This window comes from Lissotriton vulgaris, chromosome 3_1 (assembly GCF_964263255.1).
Source record: "Lissotriton vulgaris chromosome 3_1, aLisVul1.2, whole genome shotgun sequence".
Lineage (NCBI taxonomy): Eukaryota > Metazoa > Chordata > Amphibia > Caudata > Salamandridae > Lissotriton > Lissotriton vulgaris.
The window spans coordinates 2,026,271,628-2,026,292,167 of record NC_141689.1 but is presented as its reverse complement, the minus strand read 5'-3'; the positions used below and the strand labels follow the sequence as shown (position 1 = coordinate 2,026,292,167).

The window sequence follows — 20,540 nt, the reverse complement described above, 5'->3', positions numbered from 1 at the left end:
AAACACGCAAGGTCATGAACTCCATCCACTCAGGATCCCCGTCAGACCCGTGCCCACACCACGTATTCAACAAAGCAGATGCAGCCATCGCATCCCAACTACGGAAGGTCATCAACATCTCCTTCGATACAGCGACATTCCGGGAAGCCTGGAAGCATGCCGAAATCAACGTCCTCCTCAAGAAGCCCAAGGCGGACCCCAAGGACCTCAAAAAGTTCCGGCCCATCTCCCTGCTCCCATTCCCAGCAAAGGTCATCGAGAAAATTGTCAACATGCAATTGGCCCACCACATCGAAGACAACAAAATCTTGTACCTGTCCTAGTCCGGATTTAGATGAAACCACAGCACCAAGACAGTCCTCATCGCCGCCACAGATGACATCAGGCGCAAACTAGACAAAGGCGAAACATCAGCCCTCATCCTCCTGGACCTGTCAGCCGCATTCGACACGGTCTGCCATTGCACCCTAAAGACACGCCTCCAAGAAGCCGGGATACAAGAGAAGGCCCTTGACTGGACCACGTCCTTCCTCTCCAGCAGAACCCAGAGCGTCCGCCTCCCACCCTTCCGATCAGAAGCCACCGGCATCGTCTGCGGCGTCCCCCGGGGCTCATCCCTAAGCCCGACGCTGTTCAACGTATACATGGCCCCCCTCGCACGAGTGGCCCGCCACCACGGCCTCAACATCATCTCCTACGCCGACGATACCCAGCTCATCCTCTCCCTGACCAAGGACCCACACACCGCCAAAACCAACCTCCATGGGGGAATGAAGGCTGTCGCCAACAGGATGGGGAGCAGCCGTCTGAAACTGAACTCGGACAAGACAGAGGTCCTCATCCTCGGACCCACCCCCTCAGCCTGGGATGACTCCTGGTGGCCGACCACACTGGGAACAGCACCAACACCCACGCAACCTAGGATTCATCCTCGATTCCTCCCTCTCCATGTCCAAACAGGTCAACGCCATGTCCTCCTCCTGCTACAACACCCTCCGGAAGCTCAGCAGGATCTGCAAGTGGATCCAGACCGAAACAAGAACGGTGACACAGGCCCTCATCAGCAGCAGGTTGGACTACGGAAACGCACTCTACGCAGGAATCCCAGCCAAACTCCTATGACGACTACAACGCATCCAAAACCCCTCCGCCCGACTGATCATCAACATCCCCCGCCACAGCCACATCACTCCCCTCCTGAGAAACCTACACTGGCTCCTCGACAAGAAGATCACCTTGAAGCTCCTCACCCACGCACACAAAGCACTCCACAACGCTGGACCAGCATACCTGAACAGCAGACTCAGCTTCTACACCCCCACCCGCCAGCTCTGCTCCACCAACCTTGCCCTTGCCTCCGCCCCCCACATCCAATGAATGTCAAGCGGCAGATCGTTCTCCTACCTCACCACCAAGACCTGGAACATCCACCCTACCCACCTATGGCAGACCCAAGACCTACTCACCTTCAGAAGACTCCTCAAGACCTGGCTATTCGATCAGTAGTGGCACCCCGCCCCCCCTCTCCCTCCCCCCAGCGCCTTGAGACCCTCATGGGTAAGTAGCGCACTTTACAAGTACTCTGGTTGATTGATTGACCAGTGCAAAGTACCTGTCCCGATACTACTAGATCCTTCAGCAGCTTTTTATACTGTGTCACACAGTTTATTATTGAACAAAATGCATGAAATTGGATTTCATTCCAAAGCATTGCAATGGTTTAGTTGTTTTCTAGGAAATAGACCTCAAACAATACAGCTTGGCCCTTTTAAGTCAATCCCTAGACAGTTAAGGGGGGTCCTCTGTGAGCCTGACACTCTTTAATATTTGTGTGTCTTCCCTTGCAAAGATTGTGAAGAAATGGGATTTTGACATATATTAGTCGTAGTCGCGTGTTGCCAGCAGCCTTACAGCGCCCTGGGATTTTGTTCCTCAATTGACATTGCCCTCTGACCTGGGAGCCCGTGTGCTCGGTCAATACTGCTTGTGTGAGGAGACCACGCCCTACCTACAGGGAGCGGGACTGCGAGGACCAGAGGTGCTTGCGCTGTAACATCTTGCGCACCTGGTGCCTCTTCCCGCCCCCTTCTTTCTGGGAAGCTTAAAACGACTCATGGCCCCCGCTTGGCGGGTGCCGCTCGTAGTCGCGTGTTGCCAGCAGCCTTACAGCGCCCTGGGATTTTGTTCCTCAATTGACATTGCCCTCTGACCTGGGAGCCCGTGTGCTCGGTCAATACTGCTTGTGTGAGGAGACCACGCCCTACCTACAGGGAGCGGGACTGCGAGGACCAGAGGTGCTTGCGCTGTAACATCTCGCGCACCTGGTGCCTCTTCCCGCCCCTTCCTTTAAAGCCCAGCCTCCTGACGCGAACGCGGGACGCGCGCGGGCGAAGGCCGGGCAAAGAGCGGGCCGTTTTAGGCCGTTAGAGGCCGCTTAGGGCCGGGCCGGGCCACCCCCCTAACTCCTGGGGTAAAATAGACTCTATAATATTCTTTAACTCGTTAGCATGTGTCCTAGAGGAACCAGAAGCAAGACTGCGGCTAAAAAAGGGCAACTTACTGGTCCTATAGACAGTTTTATAACAAGGGCAAACTCCTTTATAGACCAGAGCATCTCACTTATTGAACGTAGGGTATCCCAAGACCTACTAGAGGCTAGAAGATCCTCTATGGGACACCTGGCAAATGTAAGAACGCCGGTCTCTCATAAGGACCAAAGACAGAGTGAGGGTGGGAACAAAAGGCAGAGCCTTCCAAATATAGTCGACCTATCGGTCTCGCAACTGTCGCAACTTTCGGAATCCCAACTAACATCAGATTTAGAAAAAACCCCAGACTTAGTCCCGCACCCCACCCCTGAAGAGGTAAGACAGGCAAGAGGGAGGAGGGAGGGAGCCATAAAGAAGAAGAAACATGTAGCGACAAGTAAAACATTAACAGGTAAACAAACTCCACATAACCCCTCAACTGCAGATAACCCTGACATCCCTCACAATTCCCAAACCGATAATATCCCTAGGAGTGAATTTCCACTTTTGACCATAGTCTCCTGGAATTCTGCGGGACTACGGCCAAAAATTGAGGATGGGAGTATCATGCACCTTGTACGTAGACACCAAATAGTCTGCCTACAGGAGACATGGTCGCCAATAGAACTTCACCTACTGGGTTACAAGACGTACTTTTCTCCTGCGTTGGTGGGCCCAAAGGGCAGGCCAAAGGGAGGACTAAACATCTATATAGCCAATACTATCCAGCAAATAAAAATAAACACTATTAAACCGGATCACAATTTCCAGATCATCTGTCTCTCTCTACCCAAAAACGAGTTTGTCGTCCTCGTTAATTTTTATAATAACCTCGAGGAACCACATCTCCAGAGAGTGCTGGTATATCTATATGAGAAACTAACTACCCTAAGGCAGAAAAGAGGAGCAAAGGGCCTAGCATTTATAATATGGGCAGGGGACTTCAATTTACATTATTGTAACTATCCAGAGAAAAAATGTGCAGGGATGGTGACAGAGGAAGGTAATCCCCTTACTCACTTCTGTCATAATAAAATCGTTGGAATAATGAATGACCTTCTATCAGATCTGGACCTCCAAATAGCAAATACCCCAGATGGTAGAACTAAATCCCTAGAACCGACATACGTGGGAAGGGGGTTTAATACAACGGTTGACTATATTCTAATATCGGCTGGTCTTCAAACTAGAGTTAACCATTTTGAAGTTATACCAAACACTCTAAGTGATCACTCAGCCCTCAAACTGGAATTGAACTTAATCCACCAACAATCCCTACCCCTGACAATAGCTAAAGCACTGAGCCAGAAAAATATAAATCTGGGCCAATTAAATGGATATACAATAAAGTGTGGGAAGATAAACCCCGGGGAATTTACTGAAGAGCTGATAAAGTCAGCATATCCCCATATTAAGAAATGCCTAGACATAATGACAGAAGATGAGGAAGTCCTTAGTAACTTCTCAAAAATTATGGAAAAAATCAAATCCCTACTCACAGCAAAACCAAAAACTGGTCCTCACCGTAATAAAGGCTGGTTTAATCACGATTGCACTCAGGCTCATTCCAAGCTCAAGATAGCACTAAATAAAGATGACAGAGATCCCCACATAATATCCACATTAAGAAAGGAATACTTTGCAATCCGGAAAAAGAGAAAGGCGGAGTTAAAGCAAGCTCTGTGGGATGAACTTCACTCCAGCGCCCAAGCAAAAAACAGTGAAGCATTCTGGAGAGTAGTGAGAGCTCCATTTTTGGTAGATGAAAAAACTCCAAAAATTGAAGTTGCCATAGAAGAGTCAGAATGGGTATCGCATTTCTCAAAAATATTCCAAAATCAAACAATAGATCAGGAAACTGAAGGAAGAAATCTAACAGCCTCACTTTACCCCATCCAAATAGACTTTGAAATTTCGGAGGTCCTTTTGGCCCTGAAATCAAGCAAAAACGGAAAAGCCCCAGGACCGGACGGAGTCCCGGTAGATTTCCTTAAGCACAGCACAGATCTCTGGGCCCCTATCATTACCAGGGTATGCACAGCAGCTGCAAAGAAAGGAATTCTGGAGTCCTGGACGAGGTCCGTGATGGTTCCGATTTTTAAGAAGGGCAATCGCCAGGACCCTGCCTGCTACCATCCAATATCCTTGTTGGATTCGTTGGGAAAGATAGCAGGTAGGGTGATCCTGGAGCGACTCCAGCAGTGGGTGGAGGAGAGAGGCATTCGGTCCGAGTTGCAATTTGGCTTCCGGGAGGGCTTCGGAACAGTGGAACAGGCCCTAAATCTTTCCATTATCATGGGAAAGTACATACATGCAAAGCAAGACAAACTCTATATGGTTTACGTGGACTTGTCTGCCGCGTTCGATTGTGTCTCTCACACTAAACTATGGTCTCTGCTGTCACAAATGGGGGTAGATTTGCCACTTTTGAACTTTCTGAGGGAACTGTATTCCAAACCTTCTGCTAGAGCCCATTTTGGCACAAAGGGCGAACTGTCGACGTCATTTAGAGTGGAGCGTGTAATCAGACAAGGATGTGTCCTGGCGCCTTTCCTATTCTCCCTCTACACTAACAACTTGGAGGTTGAGCTTTTGAAGGGTGCCCAACTTGGAGGTTGAGCTTTTGAAGGGTGCCCAGGACCTCCCAAAACATCGCCCGATTCCCGCTCTACTCTATGCGGACGACGCCGTCCTGCTGGCACGGACCCCTCGTGAACTCCAGAGGGTACTTAGCAGATACTCTTCGTTTATGGGCACTCTAGACCTCCACATAAATATGACGAAGACTTTCGTGATGACGGCAGGCACAGGGAGGAAACACCTTAAAGACTTAATCCTTAAAAACCAAAAAATAGAGTTCACATCTGAATATTGTTACATGGGCATTACAATAGATGACAAATTGTCCAGGAAAGTGGCAGTTGAAGCAAGGAAACACTGCTTTAAGAGAGCTATAGCAGCCCTGGTGTCCTTTTCGCAAAAACTGGGAAAACGACCACCCCTGGAATTACTAGCAATCTATAGAGCCAAATGCCAGTCAACAGCTCTATATGGGGCTGGTGTATGGGGTCACATGGATGTCTCTGCCCTACAGGTTGCAGAAAATGCTTTTTTGAGGTTCCTTCTGATGGCCCCAAAGCGATCCTCAACGTATGCATGCCATGCTGAACTAGGCGTCCCATACGTTGAATATCTGGCAAGAATACAACCGCTACTCTTATGGCGCCGCATCTAGACCTCGGAAAAAAATGCACTCACCAAGATGATAGTGGCAGATGCTATGACACTAGATCACGCTCTAAAAATAAAATGGCTAGCCTACATTAGGAACTTTTTTATTGACCTAGGTTTAGAGAAATATTACTCCACTCCTGAAAAGATCTGTGAACTCTCGAAAAAGGAGCTAAAAGTTCTAGCCCTGGGACATTTGGAAAATCTAAGGCTATTATCTGAAGCAGGCAAACCGTCTGTCCAACATGCTGTAATGGTTCAATCCACTTTTTCTATTCAGCCCTATCTAAATCTTGAAATCAGCATCTTTGATCGTTTCCTTCTGACAAGATTTAGATTAAATCTATTTCACAGATTAATAGCATTCCCAGTAACAAATGCATGGGATCCAACTTTACCCCCCTGTCCTTGTGACGAAAAGTCAGCACAATCCACTCTACATGCAGTCATGTTCTGTAAATTTTATAATGAACATCGTAAACTCTGGTTATTGACTGCTAAAATCTTGGGGCTTTAGGCAGTGCCGTCCTGCCATGTTGTGTTTACAGTTTCTAGACACAGAAATCACCTGCTATCACGTTCTTAACTTTTTGAAATGCATATTTAGACACAGGAAAAACCTGTAAAGTAATTTCCTTAAATCAAAGTACTGTATACGAACTGTGAAACCTATTTTTGTATGTGAAATTGTACTGCATTCCAAAATTTTATGCTCACAAATTTTTTAAAGGAAGACATTATTATGTATTAATATTGCTTTTATGGATTTCTAATACTGAAATTCCGAATAAAGAAATGTATATATATATATTCCTATGGGGATGACACAGAGTTGGTGATATGAATATGAGAAGAACATGAAGACACCAGAAAAGGATGGTAAACTGCTTATAGGAGACTTCAAATTGGATATCAGATCACTGCGTCATATTGAATGTAGAAAAATCAGAGATTCTACCTTTTTGGGGGGGGCAAACTTAAGGAGACTTTTTCAACGGATCCCAGTCAATTGGAGGAAAACAATAGTCCAGGCGATCTTAACAAGTAGGCTGGCTTATGGGAATGCTCTGTATGTGGCCATGGTAGATGATTTGTTTGATCGACTTCAAGTAATGCAAAATACAGCAGCCAAGCTGACATGTAATAAAGACAGATATCGTTGTGCATCTGCTTGTATAGCGAGCCTACATTGGTTGCCCATGTGCCAATGATCAAGTTTCAAATGACTTTGCCATGCACAAAAAGCGTTGCATAAGATAGGTCCAGTAACCCTACAAACCAGACTGGAATTCTACACTCCCCCTCGCCATCTGAGATCTCACAATCTCACATTGGCCAAATCAAAACGAATATAAAGACTTAGAGCTGGAGGCCCCTCTTTTTCTCATCTAACGGCTGTTCAGTGGAACAGGCTACCTTTGGATCTGTGTCTTACAGTAGATCATTTCAGATTTTCAGATTCAGGAAGAAATTAAAAACTTTGGTGTTAACAACATGCAGGAGCGGTTTCTGTGCCATCTAATGCCTATACAAATGATAGCTTGCTATATCAGCGCTGTGATAACTTTCAGTATATGGTTGATGCGCTTTACAAAACCCCTAAATAAAATAAATAAATAAAAATGCAAAATAATATAGTTAAAGTCACATGTGCAGTATTAACATGCAATTTATATTGAACCAAAAAGATGTTTAAAAATTTACAAAATACAGTAAGCAGTTATACTTATTCATACTAGCCCTCAAAAAATGCCTAAAGCTGGTTTGCTTCAGAAATGAATTGCCAAGATGTGTTGAAATATGCATAAAATGTTTAAAATGTTGGCATTTATATGGCTATGCCTTCAATTGAAAAGCTTTCCTTACCTCTGGAAAATATTTCTGATTAATATTAATAACTTTTTGAAATGTTTGCCGAGAAACGTTATCATTGGATGAATTATGAAAATAATCACACAAGAATGTAATGCTTGAATAGAGATGTTGACCTTTTAACATATTTTCCCTTATTTTATAACAGGGGATGTGGTGCAAAATAATTTCTTGTTACAGCTGGTGTTTTGGTTTTGCATAGTCCATTGTTTAGCTAACATACAATTTGTTTTATTAGAAGGTTAGAAATGTAGTCATGCTTGTGGGAAAGGAGTTTTGGAATTGAAAGTCTCATATGTAGTCACTGTTATAATTTAGTTATAGGCTTCATGATAACTGTCTGTAGTTCACTGTCTTGCACGTGGGAAAGGAAGAAGTGAGCCTTTTTCAGAAGAATACAGAGAGCCAATTGGACAAGAGGAGGAGAAGATGCAACATTTGTTTTGACTGTTTAGAATAATGCAGGTTCCTAGAGTAGGTTCACACTTTTTGCCTCCTTTATGCACATTGCCATTTTTACACTTATTCTTTTCCATACACTGCTGGGGCTGAATGCTGAAGACTGCGGGACTCATTTATGCCGCCCCTTCTGCTGCCAGAATATCATTTTTGTGTCGTTCCGTGTGGCAGGAGACTGCTGCATATTTACGAGGCAGCACTAATTCACTTTTTTTTACTTAATGCTGCCTCATTAATAACATTCCCTTTACCTCCATTTTCTGCATTAAAGGGGCATGCAATGGGTGTGCTGGGGTGCTCCCAGCACCATCCACAGCTTTGTGACACTGCCCAGATTTACAAGAAATTGTAAATCTGTGGCAGCGCAAAAAACTTACTACTCCCAGGGGAGGCATAAGCGAGGAACAGCGAGGAGAAATATCTTAATTTCGCTTTGTTTTTCCTTTTTCTATGTGTGCTGCATTTTGCAGCACACATTGAAAGAGAAACGCCCCTCTTGTGAATATTTTTATGCAGGAAGGTTTGCCTTACTGCAAAAAAATATTCATCCCCTCTAGTCAAGCATCCTTGCAGCCCATTATGTGCCGGCACAGGTGAAAATGACAGGAATACACAATATCTGATAGATACGGAACATTCCTGTCCTTTTTTTTTGCCGCAGGGCAGCGCAGCAGGAAGGCCTGCGACACTGCCCCACGGCAAAACCTCATAAATGGGGCCCTTAATGCTGAAGGTAGGAAGCTGATTTGCTACCTTTCTGAACGACATTGCCTATTGCAGTTGCTACTGCTTCTGCATGATTATTTTGCCTTATTTCTTTGCACTCTCCTGAGTTTCATAACTCTTTCTTTATAGCATATACCGCAGACCCGCAGACATCATCGCCCGAGCTTCAACGAATCATCAACCGCTCCTTCGAGATGAGTGCAAACACGCCAAGATCAACCCCCTCCTGAAAACCCCTTCGGTGGACACCATCAACCTCAAGAATTTTAGAATGATCTCCCTAATCCTGTATCCGGCTAAAATTATGGAAAAAGCCTTCAACAGTCAATTTGCCTCCTTCATAGAAGAAAACAACATCCTCAACTCCTCCCAATCAGGCTTCAGAAAGAATCACAGCACCAAACCCACCCTTCTTGCCGCGACAGACGACGTCCGCTCCCTCCTCGACAGAGGAGAGACTGTGGCCCTCATCCTCCTGGACCTCTCCGCTGCCTTTGACACAGTCTTACACCGCACCCTAGCTTGCAGACTCCACGACGCAGGATTCCGGAACAAGGCCCTTGATTGGATCCGCTCAGTCCTTTCCAGCAGAAGGCAGCAGGTCAGACTCCCTCCTTTCCACTCGGAACCCACACCAACCACCTGCAGAGTCCCCCAAGGATCCTCCATCAGACCCACCCAGTCCAACATCTACATGGCTCCATTTGCATCCATCGTCAGATCACATGGACTCAACATTGTATCGTATGCAGACGACATCCAAATCACTCTCTCCATATCCAACAAACCCAACATCTCCAAACACAACTTTCAAGAAGGAATGGAAGCTGTTGCCAGGTGGATGAAGAACAGCTGCCTACAACTCAACACTGACAAAACCGAAGTACTCATGATGGGCTCACACCCCAATGCCTGGAACAACATATGGTGGCCCCCCGCCCTCGGGAACCCTCCCTCCCCCACGAACCACGCATACAACCTCAGAATCATCTTGGACTCTGAACTCAAAATGGACCACTAGATCAACGCTTTCACCTCTTTCTGCTACCACACCCTCCGCCTACTCCGAAAGACCTTCAACTGGATTACCCTTGAACACAGGAAAACCATCACCCACGACCTCATCAGCAGCGTCTGGACTACGGCAACACACTCTACACCAGGATCAATAAGAACATCACTCGCAAACTCCAGATCATCCAGAACACCACTGCCAGACTAGTCCTAAACCTACTGCGCCACTGTCACATCAGCCAACACCTACGGACACTACACTGGCCCCCGTCGAGAAGAGAATCACCTTCATGCTTCTCACCCACACCCACAAAGATCTCCACAACACTGGGCCCACCTACAGGAACCAACACCTCTCGTTCCACGCATCCCAAAGATTTCTCCGCTCAGCCCAGCTATCTCTCACAACAGTTTCACACATCATGAAGACCAGAACAGGAGGATCCTCGTTCTCCCTCCTCGCGGCTAATGCATCAAACACTCTCTCTATCCACCTCCGACTGACACCAACACTCTCCAAGTTCTTAAAAGACCTCAAAACCTGGCTCTTCGACGAATCTCCGTGAACATCCAGGAGCTGTGCCCCCCTCAGTGCCTTGAGCCCCCTTTGGGTCAGTAGCTGCGCTTCACATTCTAATGTTATTGATTAATTGAATTTGAGCTTTACGCTCTATCTCACGTTTATCTCTTGAACTGGAACTCTTCACGGGTTCATTCTCACACCTTTTCAACCCATTCTTAGAATAGGAATTCTTTCCTTTATAGAATGCGATTGATGCAATATTATTATGATTTTGACCTACTCATACTTTCATTATCAATTCTGCTATTTTAATGAGATATTGAACTGATTAAATAAAAGGAGATTTTACTAAATCTCAAATGAAAATAAAACCCTTAAAACTAACTCAAACTGGTGTGATTATCATTTATGGGATCATTTGCTCCTCAAAATACAACGGCCAAGGTCTGTTGCATATTCCAATCAAGGAGAAGAGAAACCCGAAACAGGGATCAGCCCTGAGAGAGAGAGACACTAAATCATATTATTTTAAACTGATTCCCACTGCAGCACCAATAAGCTGCTCCATAAAAGAAAACACTGAAGATGCTGCTCATTCTTGGAAATAATTCTATCTTGACCAGAACCAATGAACTAACAAGACTCCCACTGGAAGACTCGCATACTGCATACTTCTCTGGTATCCAGTCAACAACCAGCTACAACAGCTGCTTCTTTATATATGAGCTCCTCGCTCCAGAGGAACGTTCACCATTGTGGCTGAGAAACGCTTCGTACATGCAACAAGAGTGGAACGCCATTGCAAGTCAGCGTGCTTGCCCACGGTCCCTGCCTGGCTTCTCTGCAGCAGAAGCTCTTATGCAATGGTCTTTTGCACCACTGGGTCTGCTTTAGCTGAGCCTCACCTACGAGGCTAAAGCATGGGGCTGATAAAGCATATCCTTTGAAAATTATCAACTTACCTGCTGCAACACACCTGATGACTGTAAAATGTAGGAAGAGGTGGGAAAGCATCACAGAGATATGGAAAACTTAGATTTTAGTCTTGGTGACTGTTTTGGTGGGAGGAGCTATTGCTCATCTATGTCTCGACTGTGATGTTGAAGAGGGCTGAGGCGATAATCAGAATATACTGCTATTGGGAACGGATCGATAAAGTGATTGATGATGTCTCAAGCCAATGGCAGATGGCTGCTGATCAAAAGAACCTAGGGCCAGATGTAGGAAGCCTAATACCGGTCGGTAACGGCCAAAATTACCGAAGTGCCTGCAGGAAACTTTCCCAAAGAGCACTAGTTGTTTTTTTAATTTGTTTATTGTTTTTTAAACATGAATAAAACATTACAAGCCATATTTAAATTACAGTCCTGCACATTACAGTGCACAACAAGGCATGTCAGGTCTTTTTATACACCAGAGCTTAAACGATGTTACAGTTTGTATTACGAATCCGCTGTAAAGGAATTGTCATGTAATGTAAAGACAATACCTCAGTATACATGTTTATAAAAGCAACAAAACAGTACATCTAGGCAACATTGAAATATCTTAACAGGTTACCCAGGCAGAGCACTAGGCTTGTGCTTGTGTAGTATTGCGTATAGACGTGCTGTAGGTGAATGTAACTTACAACTTACAAGAGGCTTCTGTGTCCAGAAAAAAGGGTTTCAGCATCCGACTCAGAAGCACTGATGGTTATGTATCTAATGCAATTTGGGTGGTCTTTGACAGTGTCAATCTTTTGGTCGAGACGCTAGTGGCATTAGGTCCCAGAAGGCCGCCAGCTGTTCTTGCCAGTATGTGATGTTGTGTATCCAGGTGTCTATTTTAGGGAACATGTTAACACCCCAGTGTATCGCTAACCTGCGTTTGGTGAGCAGTAACATCATAGCTGTGAGTCGACCCACTCCAGGGGGGTCCTCCCTGACATGCCCCAATAAAGCAACTAGCGGTGTGCACTGCAGTCCGAATCCCGTGTCTTAATGTATGATCTCATATACTCTTTCTCAGTATCGGAATATGGGGGGGCAGGACCATGCTAAATGCAGAAAAGTTGTTTGTTCTTGGTACATTTCCAACAGTTCGCATTCGGTCACAATCCCATTTTGTGCAACTGTAAGGGTGTTCGGTACAACCTGTGTAAAAAACGTAAAATGAATGAGTTTGTAGTTTGGTGATAGGTGCCTGAGCTGGGAGCAGCAGTGGTTCCACTAGTCATCCATAGGGGACGCGCCTAGGTCTGCCCGACACTGCTCCAGCACACGAGCTGTGATGAGAATTGCGGTTGTTTCAGTTGAATTATAAAGACTTGTAACTAACTTAAGAGGTGAAAAGATAGTTAATACATTTTCTAATGATGTCAGTATGGCTGGCGCCTCTGGAAACAAGCTATGTAGGGTTTTGAATATGGTTCTGAGTTGGTAGTATAGGCACATTTCTAGAATGGGCGTTGGAGCATCCCCTGAATTGTTGAGCCTCTCTAGAAATTACCCACTTGGGTATAAATCCACTAGTGCGTTTAGGCACATGTTGTGGGCACGCTTTATAGCACCTCTATCTTGTGAAGGGGAGATGAGTGGGCGGTACGCTAGTGGGATGGAGGGCGTATAGAGCGATTGGGTTCCGGTACCCTTCCTTAGACCCTCCCAAGCCCATAGCAACGTCTCTACAGTGTTCACCACCCCGTTTGTGCTGTGATATGGTTAATATGAAGCTACCTGCAGTGGAGTGGCCCCGCCACGTCCTTTTCAACTGCCACATGTGACTGAAATTGGATCGGGTGCACCCAATAGTGAAGATATTGAGCTTCTGCGCACAGTGCGTATATTTCGAAGCCTGGTGCATCCCAGCCCACCATGCAAAAGCGGTTGTGTCAGTAGTTCCAATTAGCTTGTGGCTGTTTCTCAGCCCATACTGGGTGTTCATCATGGAGTGGAGGGTTTTGAAGAATGCTTTTGTGAGGGGGATTAGTACATTTGCGAATAAATATAAGAGCTTGGGCAGGACTATAAATTTGATTATGGCTATTCCGCCCGCCAGAGACAGTGGTAACGTGGACCAGATTGCTGTCTTATGCTCCAGCCACTCCAGTAGGCGGCCATAGTTCATACGCCATATTTCTTGTGTGTCTCTGCTGAGTCATATGCCCAGATAGGTCACTGATCCATCTGCCGAGGTCAATGGAAACTCCAGTTCCGTCCTAAGTGGAGCAACGGTCAGGGGCAAAAGCGACGATTTGGCCCAATTCACATTTACTCCAGACATGCCACCGAACTGGAGAACCTCCCTCAACACCGGGTTAGGATTCCCATCTGGCTTATGGATGTATAGCGTGATGTCGTCCACATACATTGATATTATTAAACCTCTGTCCGTGAACCCAAGCCCCCTTGCCGTATGGTGTTGGCATATTCTGGCTGCCAGTGGTTCGATGGCCACTGCAAACAGCAGCAGCGAGAGAGGGCATCCCTGCCTGGTACCACGTTTTATTGGGAAGGGGTCAGACAGTAACCCATTTGCTTTTTGTCTCGCCGTGGGCTTCGTATAGAGCAAACAGATCAGTTTGATGAAGTTAGGACTAAAACCCTTCCTGGACAATAGGGTGAACAGGTATGGCCCCTCCAAAAAGAGCACTAATTGTTCATATTTTGTATTTAAAATTGTGCCTTGGTTTATAACTGGAAAGTAGACCAGTCTGAGTCCCTTCTTAGGGATTTTTTTAAACAGGGGAATGATCTAAAAATAGTGGCACATAAAGCAGTAAATTGACTGGTTGGTAATTCCACAACAGCATACAAAAATATTTCAAGTAACATTATGAAGCAAAGCAATACATGTAGCCTACGTACTAAATAAAGTTTAGCAATTTTATTCCCAATAGCAAAGAAGAACGTTTTACCATTTGTTTTCATGTTGCATTGCTTTCGGGATAGGCCAGAGATTGCTCCTTGCAACGTTATATTAGGCAGTGCTCCACTTGCACTGTCTTTCATGAAACAAGCAAACCTGAAACGAAAATACAAGACTTCAACATTCATAAAGCAAATGGAAAAGACATAAATGGAAAAATCACCAGTAAATTGTTTTATATTGTTCACACATTTTACACACCAATGAGAGAAACAAAAGTCTGCGAACAAAGACAGACGTGATGATATTTGTCTACAAATTTAACAACCTTTAAATCGGAAATTTCTCCAAAACTGTGCAACTAGAACCTGAAGCGGATCATATCTAGAAAAATTGTGCATCAACCAATATTCATACAATTGAAGACAACTTATGTATACACACCATTTCTTGTTGGACAGAAGCATAATCTAGTGTAGTCCCTGTCGCATCTGCACCAGTTTTTGACCTTGGCCAAGGGCAGGAATTCCATTCACTTTCAAGGGTATGATGGGAGATTAACAGGGTGGTGGTGACCATTATAATGGTAGTTCAAGCACTGCTGTGCAGATGATTCTGTTCTGCCTCATTGCCCTGTAGAGTTTCCTGGTTGAAACTGTACCTAATGGACACCCGTCCAAGATTTCCCCGCTGCGGTATCTGCAAAGCAGTGCAGGGGATGGCCAGGGATTCCACATGGTCTAGGGGACCCATGGTTCAAGGTAATCTTCAGGACAGCTATTGTGACGTGGGCAACAGTTCCCTAACAAGATGGGATTCAGGGGACTCCTTGTCATCACCAACATGTTAATCCCTAGGATCTCCATTCGTCTCGGGATCCCCGTGTACACCATAGTCTTTCAAAGTACAGTGGTTCCGGAGTCATGTCTGCCTTTAAGTATCCAAGGGATTTGCTCTTCCATACGGGTCTGATAAGCATGTGCATCAGTATTTCCCAGGACCTCTCTGAGCCCCAGGGGGTAGGAGGCCGGGGGCTACAACAAACGAATAGCTGCCCGCACCACCTCAGTACTATTTTTCTTCCGCCGTGTTAGGCCATGTCCATATGGGCCAGCAAATTCTAACATGGGTGTCTGGTGGGACACTTGTTTTGAGCGGAAATTCAAATCTTGCTATTTTTGTTATTTTTGTCGTCACCTTGTGAGAGCCAGGAAATAAGAGTTGGAACCACGGGGAAGGAAGCCCACTGTGGCAACCTGTTACCAGGGAGCTGTTAACTCGGATACATCACCTGCCTTCCTTTGCAAGGTTTTAGATAGGTTCCTCTTTGTGTAGAGATATCTATTTCCTGCAATATAGTGCATAAAGCTGAGTGTGATATATATCACTGATGATGTATTTTAATATCTTCATCTACCAGATATTAGCTGCATGAGACCTGTAATGCAGCTCAGACTGTGCTCTCTCTCTCTTTGTGTACATGTGGCCAATGAGAGAACTCCATAGACAACCGAGTGATCTAAAATCTTATTGCCGCCTAATGGAAGTTTGGCAAGCATGTAGGAATAGGGGAGCAGTCCCTCATTCGTTCTAATGTTTAAAGAGGAGCCTCTCAAAACTTGAATATTTTTTACTTTACATACAGAGGCGTAACCCAGGACCCTGCAGTCTAATACTTTAGGAGGAGCCAAACCTTCTGGGGGACCCTCTTTAGCTCAAATCCAATTAATATTTATGAGGTATGGGAGACTCAGGGTCCCCTCATCACATTCTGTAGTGGGGCATCATCATTTAGTGTTACACCACTGATTACACTACACACACATCTGCATTCCTAACTTTCCTTAAATATCTGAGCTTAAACGCTCCCAGTGAGCAAGATTTCATTACATGTGCCCACAGTCATTACGTGTGTGTGACATGGGTGTGTGTGTGTATTTTTTGTGCTGTGAATGGCCTTTGTGCCCTTCCAGATGGATGCATTTGAGTAATCACCTCTTTCCTTTTCACCAGCCTGTCCCAGCTTAGGGTTAACCTGACAGTTCCTGAATGTAATGCCGGAAAACATGCTGATAATTTGCTTCCCTTCAAATGAGGCAGTGATCTTGAGTGATGGCTATTTGCTAATGGCTTCCTTGAATCTTATCTATAAAGTGGACGCCTTAAAGTTTCTGGCCTAAAGAGTAGCAAATATGGGTGTATTTCAAGCCGTTTCCAGATTGTAACCACAGAGGACAGAGTTCCAAGACTGAACAGTCTGGGTGTTAGAATAGTGGGTTTGCTGGAGTTATGCCCCCGATCCGGAAACGGTTATTAAAGAGTCAGGCAGTCACAGTCTCTGGGCCCAGGAACACCTGGAATATCCTGCAGGCACTCTCTGTGACCCTTGTAGCAAGATGGAAAGCATATAGTCTGATTTATTCAGCAGTTTGCAGCAACAAGCCTCTGCTCCGATGGTGTAGGGTCAGCGAATTCAGATTGCACACAATGGGATCTAGAACTTGTTTCTTGTCAGCGAGCTTAAATGGTTAATTAGGAAATTCAATTCCCTGAGAAGTCCCACCTCCCAGGGACATCCCCAGGTGATTTGTGCCACTGCACATCATGGGACTTCCCTAAGTCTTGCACATGCAGCAGCATCTTTCTCTGGCCCTTTATACTGGGTGCCTTCGGGTTCAGAACCAATGTTCTCCAGTTCCCTCGCACTGAGCTGAGATGGGGGATTAGGATTTACTAAATCTTGCACAGACAGCAGCAACTTGTTTCTTTGACTGTTCAAAACAAGTACATCAGCAACAGAAGAGAGAGAACCCTTAACAGGCATGCACTGATATACTTTCTTCTCCATGGGGATGACTATCAGCAGGGACAATCAGCTTCAAAGAAAATAAAGTTTTATAACCCAATGGAGTGTTAGAACCATCCCTGGTATAACTTTGTCGTTTCCAGAAAAATATAGTAAGGTGACGAGGTCACTTGTTTCCACAGCAATGCATTGCTCCACTACTCTGGGTATTAAAATTAAATTAAATTAAATAACATTGTATGAGGTCTTTATGCCATCTGTCACCAAAGGAAAATCTAGAGCTATCAGCTAGCGCTCACGGTCTCTTCATGGACCTCAGAGGGGATAATTGTCAGGGCATCCATGAAGCCACGTATCTTAGCTCAGTTCTTTGTCCTCAGATGACACCAAGGTACATTCAGACTAATAAATGATATCATCAGTGTTTCTGCAGTCGATTGGCGTTAACTATTGAAAGGGCCAGCATATATCTGCCTCTAAAATCTGAAATCCTGCTCTGCCAGTCATGCTTTTTTACGTGGGATGACCAATCAAAATATAATAAGTATTGGCTAAACCAATAAATCTAGCCCCTGCAACCTGATGCTGTAGTATTTTTTGTTTTTTTTATTGCAAACATATAGCGAAAAATACAAATGAAAAAACAAATGCGGAGACCATATGGTTGGAATAAAAAAAAGATCCGTAAAAAAATAGCTGTCACATATAATTTAATAGAACAGTAAAGGTGCATCCAACAGGCACAGAAACCAATTTTAGTTTGAGTGTACACCACAGGAAGTATGATTTCCTACTGGCACAGACGAAAGGTACTATTGACTTTGAGTTAATGAAGACATTGTTTAACCCGTTGCGTGCTCGTGACGGAACCGCTCCGTCTAGAGCCTCGGGTGGGCTGTGCTGGTGACGGAACGGTTCCATCACGGCCCGCTCGCCACGCCTGCGCGGCGCAGATTTCGCGCCTGCACGGCACGTCCTATTAAGCGGGCGGGGCCGTGACGGAACTGTTCCGTCACAAGCACAGCCGACCCGAGGCTCGTGACGGAGCGGTTCCGTCACAAGTACGGGAGCGCCGCGCGGCCCCCCCTCCCCCTTAGCACTGCGGCGGAATAAACGCCGCAGCTAATGGGTTAAACACTAAGGGACTGATGTAGGAAACTATTTTGTGTTTGCAAACCATGTAATAGACAAAGTCACACCGTTTGCCAATGCAAAATCATTTTTAGCAATGATTAATCACATTTTGTGAGTCACAAACAGGGGCTGCTCCTCCGCACTGGCAGAGGAGCGCCACCCCACTGCCTGGCTCAGAGCCAGCAATTGTAAAATAAAACGATGTTCTGGCATTGTTTCATTTTTCATTTGCTGACTCTGGTCCAACTTGTGCAAGGAGTGGCAGGGTGGGGCACGGGAGGAGGAGTGCTATGTGCACTCCCTAAGTGCGCATATGTGTTTGGACCACCGTCTCAGGCCAACCAAAACACACATGCGCAATTAGGTTTCTCCAGCCCGACTGCATTGAACAGCCGGGCTAGAGAAACCCCCACAGACTCCCTGGCCTGAGCAGAGTGTCTTTTCAGCCCCATCAGGACAATCCCTGCGCTGCTGTCCTAACAGGAGAGAAGCACTGGGATTGGATGGAAGTCAGTGACGTGGTCCCAGTGTCTGCTGGGGGAAGGAAGAGAAGAGGAAGTGCAACGCTGGAGGCGGCCAGCACCTAAAGGTATTATTCTTTTTCTATATTCTAAACCCCCTCGCCCACCCCTCCCGCGCGTACCCTACACCCACCACACTACCCATTGTTTGTGGTGGCCGCCATCTGAAATGCATTTTCGACTTGTAAAATGGGTTTAAGAACACATTCTGAATCTCTAGTAAGAGAGGGTGTAAAAGCAGCATTCCTTTATAATTGTGACACAGTATGGTAAGATGTGTCAATGTTTTGTGACTGCAAATGCAGTCTCAAGCCATTGACAAGTTACCAGCACCTAAAAGGAGGTGATGAATAGTTAACAATGGGGAACTCTTTTCTCTTTGAGATTCGTGTCGAGCAACCTCGTTGAGAGTAGGCAGCAGTCCAAAGGATTAGTGCCTGCTGACCCGCTGTCTTTGTAAATGTCCTTTATTTTTTTTTAAAGCAGAACCTGTTCTTTTAAGGAACATGTGCTGCTTCAAAAAAGGGATTATGGTCATTTGTTGCTTACAGTCCACCATCCTTGTGTTTCTCGCTAATCGCAGGCAGCTGCAAATAGTGACCTGTCTAATAAATATTCAATATCCTTATAGGTCTGTGACAAAATATTTTGTGACATGACCTATTGGTACTTAGGTTACACTGGAATATGAGAGACTGGTAGTTAAAAGTCCATTCACAATCTGCAGCCACTTTTTGTGGCCTGTAATTTCATATATTGTATTGTATTGTATTGTAATTGCATTTATATAGCGCTTACTACCCCTGGCGAGGCGTCAAAGCGCTTTTTCGGCGAGTAGAACGCTACTCCGGGACCCATAGAGGATTAGTGTTGCATTAGTATAATGAAACATGCATGTACATTTTAAGTGGTGGATAGGTGTTAGAACTGGGGGTCTCTAGTTGGCAGAGGTAGGTACCAGTGTCCAAATAGGGACCCTTGATTCTAGTCAGGGTAAGGAGGAAATCCTCTGAGATAACCCCTGCTCACCCTCTAGGTAGCTTGGCACTGTAGGAAGGTAGATATCTGACTATGGTTGCCCCCAACTTTTTGCCTGGTGTTTTGCTGGTTTTTCGACTTAGTTGACCTGGGGCCCTGCTATTCAGGACCCCAGGTCCACTGCTCTCTCTGTAAAATGGATTCCGTGTACCTTAGGTACATATCTAATTGGATACTGAGTCACCTTATCAGCCCCTGTACAGTGTACCCTAGGTACCCAGGGCATAGGTGCACCCAGGGCCTACCAGGGGCTGCAGTATGTATTATTCCACCCCTGGCTGGCCATCCAAATCTGATACAACTGGCTGATCAATCAGTTGGGGCAAGGTGGTGTAATCACCCTTTGCTTTAGATATAGTATCCCTATATCTAACCCTAAAATGGACACATATATTCCTATCAGTCACTCCTATGACGCCAGACCAGACGCCATCTTTTTTTCCACCGCGTGGCTTGCATTAGCCAAGGCCTGTTGTCCAGATCGACGATCCGACACCGCCAACAGTAGCAGACTACGTGGGACAGCTCGTGCCTCCAGCCTGGTCGTGAAGAGCAGCTCCTGGTCCGCACAGCTACAGAGAGAAGTGACCCTTCCTTCACCTGACTGCGGCGACAGCATCTGGTTCCCTCCTGGTTCCAGCACCGTCACCGGCTAGTGACCGAGACTCTGTCCCCTTCCCTTTCAGGACTTCTTCTACTGAGTTCCATCCTTGGAACCACCGGACTCCTCCATCTGGCTGCCTGCCAGCAACTCCTTGTTTCAGGCATCACCGAGATCAGCACAGCAAACCCGACGCAACTTCAGCCCTATGCACCCGCAGGCTGTGGGTTAGGTAACT

General features: G+C 45.7%; 1 protein-coding gene across 1 annotated transcript in view; it reads right to left on the bottom strand.

Moving 5' to 3' along the window:
• Nucleotides 1-20,540, bottom strand: part of LOC147728762 (plasma kallikrein-like) — a 507,358-nt gene that overhangs the window by 424,041 nt on the left and 62,777 nt on the right. Inside the window, exon 4 of the mRNA XM_086962552.1 lies at nt 14,252-14,358. Coding sequence (XP_086818678.1) covers nt 14,252-14,358 — 107 coding nt within the window. The remainder of the gene's footprint in view (nt 1-14,251; nt 14,359-20,540) is intronic.